This window comes from Natrix helvetica (assembly GCF_964273705.1).
Source record: "Natrix helvetica genome assembly, chromosome: 6".
NCBI lineage: Eukaryota > Metazoa > Chordata > Lepidosauria > Squamata > Natricidae > Natrix > Natrix helvetica.
The window spans coordinates 67,567,250-67,579,759 of record NC_138553.1 but is presented as its reverse complement, the minus strand read 5'-3'; the positions used below and the strand labels follow the sequence as shown (position 1 = coordinate 67,579,759).

The window sequence follows — 12,510 nt, the reverse complement described above, 5'->3', positions numbered from 1 at the left end:
GGTGCCAGTTCACGGGCTGGGGACCCCTGTGATAAGGGGCCCATTTCCTACTTGTCTTGCCATGCATAGTAACAGTTTTACTTGGTACCGTTTGTATTTATTTTGTGCTGTTTTGTTTTAAACTGTTTTTATGTTTTATGATGGGTGCTGCCCAAAGTCACTTGATGAGATAGGCAACTTTAGAGACCAAATAAATAACATAAGCTATCATTTTAATCCAGTGCTGGCTGGTAGATAGACGGTTTTTGACCTCCCTGTTAAGGGCTAAAAGAGACAACTTCTATGCCTAAGGTAGGACTAGAACTTGTCACTGTGCTCCCCGCTCATCATCACCACCATAACGACTGTGTGTATGTGGGTATGCGCTTGCGCACATACGCACACACCCTTTATATGTTTGTAGGAAATTTGGTAGTAAGCCAGCTCCAAATAGAATAGCTATTTTTCTGCTTTCACAAGACTGTTAATGGAATTATATTTGCCTTTTCTTCTATTCAGTTCAAGAATAACGCATTCATTTTAATGATGTCTCTTCCTCCCTCATGTCAGAATGGGCTCATGTCTGGATTGATGCAAATGCTGCTGCTGAAAGTGTCTGCGCATATCACGGAACAATTAGGAATGGCTCCCGGAGGTGAATTCAGGGAAGCTTTCAAAGAAGTGAGTTTAAAATAAAAATAACAATACTTTTTTTCCCCTGAGGCAATACTATGAATTACAAAAAAGAGTAGCAGCAGCTTAAAAAATGGAGAGATCCATCCGTTTCATCAGATTCTCCTGGGACAATTTCTATTGTTTAAAAAATGGAAATAAATTATTTTAAAAAACAAAACAACTTTAAAAATATTCATCGAACAAAATGGGATAACTCTCTGCCTCCAACTCGCCATGGAACAACAATTCAACAAATACAAAAGCTAATTTCAACTGAACTATGACCAATGAAAATAAAATAAAGTCAATCCAGAAATACAAGAGTTGCAATAATTTCAACGAAAACACAGTCACCTATAATAGAAGTATGTAAATGTAAAAATTAATAAGCTTTGAAGAGTCCCACGGCGAGTTTGTCCTAGACCCCCATTGAAGTCTGTGCCTCCCTACTATAGGTTTCAATCTCAGTGCTAATATCAAGGATCTGTAAGGGTTGTAATTTGGTGCGTAGCCAAAGAATTTGAAAGAGATTTCAATGTACAGGTAGTCCTCGACTTACACAACTTCATTTAGTGTCCGTTCAAAATTACAACAACAGTGAAAAAAGTGACTTATGACTCTTTTTCACACACATGACCATTGCAGCATTCCCATGGTCACGTGATCGAAATTCAGATGCTTGACTCATATTTATGACGGTTGCAGTGTCCCAGGGTCATGTGATCACCTTTTGCGACTTTCTGACTAGCAAAATCAGTGGGGAAGCCAGATTCACCTAACAACTGTGTTACTAACTTAACAACTGCAGTGAGTCACTTAATAACTGTGGCAAGAAAAGTTGTAAAATGAGGCAAAACTCACTTAACAAATGTTTCATTTAGCAACCGAAATTTTGGGCTCAATTGTGGTTATGAGGACTACCTGTATTCTGGTATTTATTAGCATATAACTGTGGTGCTCAGTGTTTTTCAATGTTAGCAAAGTTAGCAATGCCCTTACTGGGGAATTCTGGGAATTGAAACCCCTATAAGTAGTTCTTGATTTGCAACCAAAATTAGAACTTCCATCATAAATTGATAGGGTAACAAAGTGAATCATCACATGGGCCTGATTTTATGACCATTTTTAACACAGTCGTTAAGCAAAGCACTGCAGCTGTTAAACACATCGTGCAGTTGTTAAGTGAATCACACAGTCATTAAATGAATTAGGCTTTCCCAATTGATTTTGCTTGTCAGAAGCCAACTCGGAAAGTCACAAATCACAATCACACAACCCCAAAATGCTGCAACCACTGTAAATGAGAGCCAGTTACAATCTCCCTAACTTCGATCACATGACACTGTAGGTGGTGCCATGGTCATAACTCTGAGGATGGATCATAAGTTACTTTTTTTCATTAAACAAATGGTTTTAAGTTGAAAACTATCTGTCCATCTTAAAGTTGCTGAGATTGGGAAGCACTGTTGTTAGATCACAGCTGGGCCCAAAGCTGTCCTCTTGTTTGCTTTTCTTCATGCCAATATTACTTCTGGGTATTTGGTAATTAAGCCTTTCTCGAACATTTAAGCTTAGCGGGAATTTGTCTAAAATTTTGGTGAAAATTGGACCCTTGAACATATCTGATAGATGATAACTAAAATGAGAGAGATAAATATAGCCAACATTCAATTGAATTTAAACAGTGGTGTTGCCTTACTAGATAATATTGGCAGTCAGAATCCAAAAAGTATTCTAGATTCACTCGATCAATGAAATGAATTGTCCCGGTGTGGTTGATCCCATATATTTTAAGTTCCAAGTCTAGCTGCTGCTTCAGTCTGTATAGTATAAAAACAAAATATATGTGCATTTTCTTTAGTCACCTTCTACTGACTTAAATCTAAAGCATTTTAGCAATTTGGAAAATCAGAAATGATTTTACTTGCAAAAAGTTTTTATTGCCACCCATCCACCCCCACAAGACCCATTCAGTTTTTTCATTTGCCCTGGGCCTTAAACCCCCAGTTGTTTATTTTCATTTATATCACAAAATCAGGTTATTATTTTACTGGCAGGAAGCCACATCTATCAAAAGCTTTCTCTTGAACCTGGGTTGTGGTTAGTTTGGGTATTCAGTAGATCCAAAAATACAAACTTTAATATTATTATTATATTGAACCATGACTGGATCTTCCAATGGGCAGCTTGTCTTTATTGGTAAACAAAGATAAAAATGAACATTGATGTCTCTATTATTGTATATCCTTGTTGTTAAAAACTTACGCAGCGCTAATCTGACTCCTCTTCTAGGCGAGTAAAGTGCCTTTCTGCAAGTTTCATCTTGGAGATAGACCTATTCCAGTCACATTCAAGAGAGCCATTGCTGCACTTTCTATCTGGCAAAAAATGAAGCTTGCTTGGGGCCTCTGTTTCCTGTCTGATCCAATCAGGTAGGCATAAGTGTGGCAAATAGTGAACATATTGCATAGTTCTCAAGGGGTACAAGATGGCTTGTGCAAATATTTGTAAATGCATTGAAAAAGTGGATGAAGATAACATGTCTTTAGTGCTAATTCTGTAGCAAAATCAGGGCAAGTATTGAGGTAGGCAGGCTAAGGTTTGATAATAGCTCCTGAGTAGGATATAAATCTGTAGTTTAGACTACAGTATTTATATAGCAACTCACAGGAACAATATAACAATTCGGAGGGTAAAACATACACTGTGTGAAAAAGGACATATACAAAATATTTATTCCAGAGGTGATATTCAGCCGGTTTGAACCGGTTTGCCCAAACTGGTAGCGCTGAACTGTGTGTGCGCCTGCTCACCTGCCCCGGCTGCAAAATGTGCTATGTAGCCTCGTTTTCGATGCCGCATGCATGCCCGAAAGGCTTGTGCGAACCAGTGGTAAACCTAAGTGAATCCTACTGCTGATTTATTCCAACATGAATTACTATTCTGCCACAATCTTAAGGAAAGTTGAAGTAGTGGAATGTTACTAGACAAATAGATGCTACTGTATGCCTCAATTATCTTTTAACTAATTGTGCAGACCATTTGCGGAGATTAACAAGTTGCCTTTCTTGTTTTTACTTCCAGGGGAAACAAAATCTGCATTTAAAATGTAACTCAAAGCAGTACAATATATTTAAGCATTTCAAAATATTCTGCAGTAAAAGGTGCAAGTAGCCAGTTTGTAGGATCTAATTATATAAAACACATTTGAGAAAATCAGCAATTTCAGCTGAAATTTAGAACAGTTTATTTTACTCATTTTATGTACTTTCTTGAAATTAAAAGGGTAGTTTGAACTCGAAAGGAAAATGTAATACATAGAGGTTAAACTAAAATTAGAGTCTCAGAAAAATGGTTAAACTTCAATTTTTTTCAGAATGACCACTATCATGTCATTGAGTAGAATCTAGTCACTAGAAGGAGCTCTTACTTCCCGGTGGACTAGGCTGCCTTCATGGACTTCTAGTGCTTTTAAAAATAGATTTGCTTTTACTTTTTGCAACTAATCTGTTATTATATTTAAGTCTTACTAGCTGCTTGTGCAAGAGTGTTATCTAGGCTGTTTGATCTAGCTCATAAGCATCAGTTGCAGAAGGGGAGTTTCTGCCGGTTCGGTAGTGGTAGCAGCGGGAGGCTCTGCCCACCTGCCTGGACGCTTCTGCGCATGCGCAGAAGCATCAGTCACACGCACATGTGCATATATGCGCATGAGCAAACCAGTAGTAAAATAAATTAAAGCCCACCACTGATCAGTTGGTAAATGGTTGCACGCAGTAAAACTGAACACCAAAGCCCTATTTTTTCTGCTGGCATTTCAGGCGGAATGAAGGAAAAAGTCCAGAGTGTACATGAGATGGATGAGATATTGTGTGAACCGGGGTCCCCAGGGCTTCCAGAGAGCCGTCTTGTGTAGGCAGAGTAGAAAAAAGTTTTGGCTTTGTTGCTCAAAAAAATCTTATAAAATATATTAGATATTGGCACCTAATGAATAATTTTACTTCGGTGAATTCCTTTTTAGAAGAATATGAAAGGAACTGTAGTTTATGGATGAAAATACCTCCCAAAATTTTTATATCTGCTTTTGTCTGTTTAGTTGAATAGTGCATTGGACTAATTTAAATCTGAAATATATCGATCCGTCCCCAGGGATGAGAATGGGCGGAGTTAAAGATTAAGTCTAGTGACTTTTAACCAATAATCCCTATACAATCATTTCAGTTACCTGTGGACAGTATCAGCCATGTTAAAAAGGAAATGGTGTTAAATGATGAAATAAAAATGACTAAGCACCTGTCATTCCACCATTCATGCTCTTATTGAGCAATTTCTCCTTATTACTCATGGAGTAAAACGACCAGAATCAAATGTTTTAATCTAAATTAAATACAGAGTTGATTTTTTTTTGCAGTATTTAACTCACGGCACATCTTTTTTTCTGTTACTGCTCTATATCATCCAAAAATGTCATCTTATTTCTCAGCGTGGCTTTGTAACTCTGAATCAGATAGTTAATGAAATTCTTCTGTCACACTTAACACAAACAGCAAACCAGGCCCATTTGGATACTACTTTATCTTGGCTGTGCTAATATAGGAATAATGTGAAATAAAGTCTAATGACTAAGGAGTTGTGCCCAGTGGCCTTCTTCTTGGTATCTCAGCTGTACCACGTCTTCTGTTGTAGCATATGCGACATAAACGTAACAGCCAAGCAAGGCTGAACTTCTCTCAAAAGAAGTGACATCTTATAATTAGAACGTGTTTTGTGTACTTTTAGTCATCCACACCTCCCACTCACTCTGTGAGCATAGTAAGGTAACAGCTGTTTTATTAATTTTCTGTTGCCCATTCTTGGCAATAGAAATGCGTACTAAGTTTGTTTACAACCACATTGTTGCCAACAGTTCTGGTTTAACTTGCTCCTGAGCCAGATTTCCACTCTGTGCAAAGAATATGCACAAGGGTTATTCAAAAGGTTGTTTCTCTTGCAGGAGGGTACCCTGTTTGCCTGAAAATATGACCTCCCCGGATAATAAACCCAATCAGGCTTTTGAGCGCATGGCTAAAATAAACCCACCCCAAAAAATAAGATCTCCCTGAAAATATTGCAATGCAGCAGCAGCCATGAGGTAACCACGTTCACCGCATCCTGCGCCTCAAAAAGAATAAGACCTCCCTGAAAATTAGGCCAAGCGCTTATTTCAGGGGTCAAAAGAAAATAAGACCCTGTCTTATTTTAGGGAAACACAGTATTACATAAATTTAGGCTATATTGCTACCACCATAGTTAAAGAATGTTTTTCTACCATTGTGATGTCCAGATTGCATTGGACACTAGGTGAAAGAGAAGAGTCTTGCAAGATTAAGCCTTCAAAAGTAAATGACAAAACGTTCAATATTTATTTCATCATCTGGTCATTGCGTTGCCCTTAATTACTACAAGGAGTCCTGCATTCTTTTATGACCATTCCAAAGTTACAACGAAGGTGACTTCTTAGCATTTTTCACACTTAAAGTAGTTTCAGTATGCCCATGTTACTTGCTTAGAATAACACTGGCAGCGACTCACTTAACAACTGTGGCAAGAAAGGTTGTAAATTGGGCCAGAACTGACTCAACAACTATCTCGCTTAGGCACAGAAATTTTGGGCTCAATTGTGGATATAAGTTGAGGACTACCTGTACCTATAGCTGAGGTGGCACAGTAGAGTGCAGTACTGCAGGCTACTTCAGCTGACTACTAGCTGCAGTTCAAATCTCATCAGGCTCCAGGTTGACTCAGGCTTCCATCCTTCTGAGGTGGGTAAAATGAGGACCAAGACTGTTGCAGGCAATGTGCTGACTCTGTAAATTGCTTAGAGAGGGCTGTAAAAGCACTATGAAGCGGTATGTAAGTCTAAGTGCTATTGCTATAGATCTGTTTCTGAAGAAATTTGGCATTTCTAAATTCTTTTTTGAAAGTAATTCTATTAATAATCAGCACCAGAAAAATAAGCAACACAAATCCACAATTCCAACGAAGGAGTACATTTAAAAGTGGAATGTGTTAGAAAAATTTACAATACAATAGAATAGCAGAGTTGGAAGGGACCTTGGAGGTCTTCTAGTCCAACCCCCTGCCTAGGCAGGAAACCCTATACCATTTCAAACAAATGGCTATCCAACATCTTCTTAAAGACTTCCAGTGTTGGGGCATTCACAACTTCTGGAGGCAAGCTGTTCCACTGATTAATTGTTCTAAATGTCAGGAAATTTCTCCTCAGTTGTAAATTGCTTCTCTCCTTGATTAGTTTCCACCCATTGCTTCTTGTTCTGCTCTTAGATGCTTTGAAGAATAGCTTGACTCCCTCTTCTTTGTGGCAACCCCTGAGATATTGGAACACTGTTATCATGTCTCCCCTAGTCCTTCTTTTCATTAAACTAGACGTGCCCAGTTCCTGCAACCGCTCCTCATATGTTTTAGCCTCCAGTCCCCTAATCTTTGTTGCTCTTCTCTGCACTCTTTCTAGAGTCTCCACATCTTTTTTTTATATCGTGGCGATCAAAACTGAATGCAGTATTCCAAGTGTGGCCTTACCAAGGCATTATAAAGTGATATTAGCACTTCACGTGATCTTGATTCTATCCCTCTGTTGATGCAGCCTAGAACTGTGTTGGCTTTTTTGGCAGCTGCTGCACACTGCTAGCTTATATTTAAATGGTTGTCCACCAGCACTCCAATATCCCTCTCACAGTTACTACTATTGAGCAAGTTACCACCTATACTGTACTTGTGCATTTTGTTTTTCTTGCCTAAATGTAGGACCTTACTTTTTTCACCATTGAATTTCATTTTATTAGATAGTGCCCAATGTTCAAGTTTGTCAAGATCCTTCTGTATCTTAAGCCTATCTTCTGGAGTGTTGGCTATTCCTGCCAGCTTGGTGTCATCTGCAAATTTAATGAGTTCTCCATTTATCCCCTCATCCAAATCATTGATGAAGATGTTGAAGAGTACTGGGCCTAAAACAGAGCCTTGGGATACTCCACTGCATGCCTCCCTCCATGTAGATGCAGTTCCATTGAGGACTACAAGTTGAGTGCGGTTGGTCAGCCAGTTACAAATCCATCTGGTGGTGATGCTGTCTATGCCACATTTTTCTACTTTATCTATTAGTAGGTTATGGTCTACTTTATCAAATCCTTACTGAAGTCCAAGTAAATTATATCGACGGCATTCCTCTGGTCCACTATTTTGGTCACTTTGTCGAAGAATACAATAAGATTAGTCTGGCATGATCTGTTTTTGACAAACCCATGTTGGCTTTTGGCTATTACTTTGTTTACTTGTAGGTAACTTGTTCGCTAATTTGTTGCTTAATTATCTTTTCCAGAATCTTCCCTGGTATTGAGGTCAGGCTGATAGGTCTATAGTTTCATGGATCTATAAACTACATACATAATTTATAACAATCTTTCCAAGGTCGGCAAAATGAGGAACCAGTTTGTTGAGGGCAATATGTGCACATTTGTAAACCACTCAGAATGCTCTAAAGCACTGTGGAGTGGTGTATAAGTCTGTTAATAGATTTGATCTATCAAATTTCTACACCATTTCACACAAGTGACTGGGCAGTTTACAATTTTGCTTGAGTTGAGTGTTATAGAAGTCATTTGTTATCTTTTACAACTTGTGGTAGAGGATGAGTGCTTTAAAAAAGTGTACAGTTGGAATACTTTGGGATTCAAGTTGATATTGTACTAACTATAGCAATAGCACTTAGATTTACATACCGCTTCATAGTGCTTTGCCCTCTCTAAGTGGTTTATAGAGTTAGCATATTGCCCCCAACAATCTGGGTCCTCATTTTATCCACCTTGGAAGGATAGAAGGGCTGAGTCAACCTTGAGCCTGATGAGATTCGATCTGCCAAACTTCTAGCAGCCAGTGATCAGCAGAAGTAGCCTGCAGTACTGCATTCTAACCACTGCACCACCACTCTAACCACTGCGCCACCGTAGCTCTTTCACTATAGTTAGAACACCAGATGTTTCCCCCAGTATTTAGAAAAGAGAACACCAGATCTTTCCCCCCAATATTTTATAAAACAGTACTTTGTAATTAATAATTTATAAATAGGAGGTGAATCCTGAACTTCTCTTTTTTTAAATAAATAAATAAATAGTTTAACGTATTTTTCGGTGTATAAGACGCACCTTTTTCCCTCAAAAAAGAGGGTGAAAATCTGGGTGTGACTTATACACTGAATGCAGCATTTTTGGCCTCTCGAAACCCCGCCTCCTTCAACAAAATGGCAATGCATAGCCTTTAGGAGGTTTCCAGAGTTCTCCTGGGGGCTGGGGAGGGCAGAAATGAGCGAAAATGGGCCGTTTTTTGCTCGTTTTTGCACTCCCCCCCCCCCCGAGCACTCTATAAGCCTCCTAAAGCCTATTCATGCCCCCTTTTTTTTGACAAAAAACGGGCACGTTTTCGGGAGGTCTGCAAAGTGCAAACACTTTTTTTTTAATTTGTCTCTTCAAAATCTTTATGCTTCTTATACTCCAGTACGTCTTATACTCCAAAAAATACGGTAGTTCCATCAGTGAGAAAACAGTTATTGGTGCAAAATAGGATAATGTTGATACCATTTTAGATAGAATGTAATATATACATACATACATACATACATACATACATACATACATACATACATACAACATTGTAGAAACCTATTTGTCAAGGTATTTAAGATTTGTACCTGAAATAATTTTCAATGATTAATAAACAAAAATGTCATATTTCTGACACAAACATGTTAATCAGTAATTTTTCATTTGATATAAATTCCATCATAATCCATAGATTTTTTCCCTACAGAAATTGCTTTCTAGATAACATCCAAAACAACTTACTCATTTCTTTTTGACATTAGTTATGCAGATTTCCTCCAAAAAACTGCTTTGCAATAAAGGAAAAACACTGGCATTGTATTCCACTCCAGGTGATTAAGTATTACTTATTAAATAAGTATCTTCTATTATCTAAGGAAAGTGAATTTGCAATGTACCAGCAAACCTTTAAAAAGAAAAACTACTACTACATACATCAATCTACCTGCTCTAATGTGTGTGATTGATTCCTACTTGTATACTTCTCATTAATTTATCAATTAGCTATTATTTCATTGTAACTGTTTTAGTTTCCAGTTTCCATTCCCTTTTTTTCCTCTGAGAACGTAATGAAGACATTGAGACATTTTTGTTTCAGTAAAGATGATGTGGAGAAATGCAAACAAAAGGATTTACTAGAGCAAATGATGGCAGAAATGATTGGAGAATTTCCAGATCTTCACCGAACGATTGTTTCAGAAAGAGATATTTATTTGACCTACATGCTGAAGCAAGCTGCAAAAAGGACAGAACTACCTCGTGCTTCTGAAGGTATGCTGAAGTGCATGACCCCGAAATATACATTATACAACGGTAGCAGCTCTTATGCTGTGTTGTTTCTCAGGAAAGCTGCATAGATAACAGTTGAGTCAGCTTAAGCAAAGAGTTTATGGAGTGCTTTAAAAACTTTCTTAGGTAGCAATTTTGGTCTTTGTCAAGATTGTCAAAATTGATTAAATCAAAACGTAACTTAACATTCTTGATCTCAGCCAAAAAGGCCAAGAAGCAGTAAACTTAAGTTTAAATTTAGAATCATCATGTGATTATTCACATATGTAATATCACATTAAGAATCACAATTGGACTGAAGCAACTCTGAGAGCATACTCATATCTATATATGATCTAGGAGCATCAAAGCTGTATCTTTTTTTATGGATGTGTCAATGAATGGTTTTGCGCATCCTGCTAAACCATGATTTTCAAATCATATATTGGTAAGTCATGAATCATTGTTTACAGTGATTGGATTCCTACATTGCACTAAGTAAAAATAATCAATTGACATTCTAGCTTAGTCTAGTGAATCAGCCCAGTTATTGTCTTCATATCAAGTTTGATATGTTTTATATATCTAGCTTAGACACCTTGGTTGAACAAATCATGACTTAGGACAGTAAATTAAGTGATCCAGAAATTTGCTACCCAGTTACTGCTTACTTCTTCAAACAAGATCATAATCAGATGTATACATGGGTGACAACCAAATTCCTCCGTCTCTTCTTCCCCCTCTTTTTTCCTTCTTCTATTTTGGAATGCTTATCCTGTGACATCTATCATAGACAGGGTGGATTTGATTTAAATCAAGTCAATTTTAAATCATAATTTTTAAAGAGCAACTGTCATCTCTGTCCCACAGCTCCTCTGACCCACTGTTGACTCACCGACAGTCCCAATATAGCAGAATATACAGCCTCATACTACATAACTAAGCTCCATTTCATACAGAATAAACCAAATTCTTAATGTATCTTAAATAGAAAACTATCTTTAGATAGATTTTTTACTCCAAAAGCATTTTATTAAAATAAATTTAATAAAAATCCGATCTAAATTAAAAAATCCTATTTTTTTTAAAAAAAAAGTCATCGATTTTTATTCACTCTGATCATAGAGGGAGGAAAAGAATAGAAGCTGAATGCTACAGATTGTGTTTTGCAGGCAGACAATCTGTGCTTCAAAACTGGTATCAGGGAGACTTGCTTTCATTCTCTGTGAACTAAGGATGGAGATCCTCTGGATCTCCTGATGCTCAACTACAACTCCCAAGAGTGCTGTTGGTCCTATATTGACTTGTGATAAACAATGCATTCGTTTGAATTCCTAAATCAATGCTGTAAATGATTAACATTGATAATGCCAATTATTGTTTATTTTGGTCTCCATCATAGCTGAACCTAGAAGATGCGTCCCTTCTGTTGTAGTTGGGGTGGTCGGCATGGGTCACGTACCGGGGATTGAAAAGAACTGGAACACCGATTTGAATATCCAGGAAATAATGAGGTAATTCTCTCGGTTAGATTTGGTTATTTTTCTTACAAGTTAAATGGCTGCGGTTACCTTGAGGCAAGAATAAAAACAAAAAAGCAGATGAATAGGCATAGGTGCAAACTATAATATTACAGGTGCAATTATCACACTATCTTCTGTTAAAATGGTCTTGGTTAGATAGGAAAAATGTTAGGGTAATGACGATTGAATAACTGACCAGCTGCTGTAAGGCTGTAAACCGAGATGATGACATGAGGATGAGTCAGCAGGTTTACTGACACTTTCAGAAGCCATATATATAAGAGAGGCCATGTAAAGGCGTCTCTCTCTCTCTTCTCGTGTTCTCTCTCCATTGTGGTTCCCTGTGTAGAGTTGAAGATTGATTGCTTGCCTGGTATTTGCCTAGCGTGTATGTATGTATGTATGTATGTATGTATGTATGTATGTATGTGTATGTGTGTGTATGTATATGTATGGATGGATGTATATATTTGTATTGATAAATAAATAAAGGGAGACTAGTATAGATCTATTTTGAGCTAATTAGCTCTCATCAGCTAGCCATACCCTTACTGGGATTTGAACCCGGGCTGTATATATCTTAGGCAGGAGTCTTAGCCACTAAGCCACAGGCTTGCCTCCTTATCAGTTGAGCCAGGGAAATAGGTATGTATTTGTGTTACAACCCCTGGTATGCCTAAATATGGGAGGAAGGTCACTACTCTCTCTTTCTGTCCTTCGACTCATCACAGAAGACCATGCAGGCAGAAAACCATATTTTTATTTTTAATGTTGCCTTTTTATATTTGTGTTGTATTTGTACTGATAAATAAATAAAGGGAGACTAGTATAGATCTATTTCGAGCTAATTAGCTCTCGTCAGGGTATGGCTAGCTATTAACCTATTAAGCAATTTCCTACATTAAACAAATGGTGAA

At 37.6% G+C, this 12,510-nt stretch overlaps 1 protein-coding gene across 1 annotated transcript in view; it reads left to right on the top strand.

Annotated features, from left to right (window-relative positions):
- The window catches only part of TRABD (TraB domain containing), a 30,240-nt gene that overhangs the window by 13,039 nt on the left and 4,691 nt on the right, over positions 1–12,510 (top strand). Inside the window, exons 6-9 of the mRNA XM_081957220.1 lie at positions 550–660; positions 2,947–3,086; positions 9,901–10,073; positions 11,473–11,584. Of these exons, the coding sequence (XP_081813346.1) occupies positions 550–660; positions 2,947–3,086; positions 9,901–10,073; positions 11,473–11,584 (536 nt within the window). The remainder of the gene's footprint in view (positions 1–549; positions 661–2,946; positions 3,087–9,900; positions 10,074–11,472; positions 11,585–12,510) is intronic.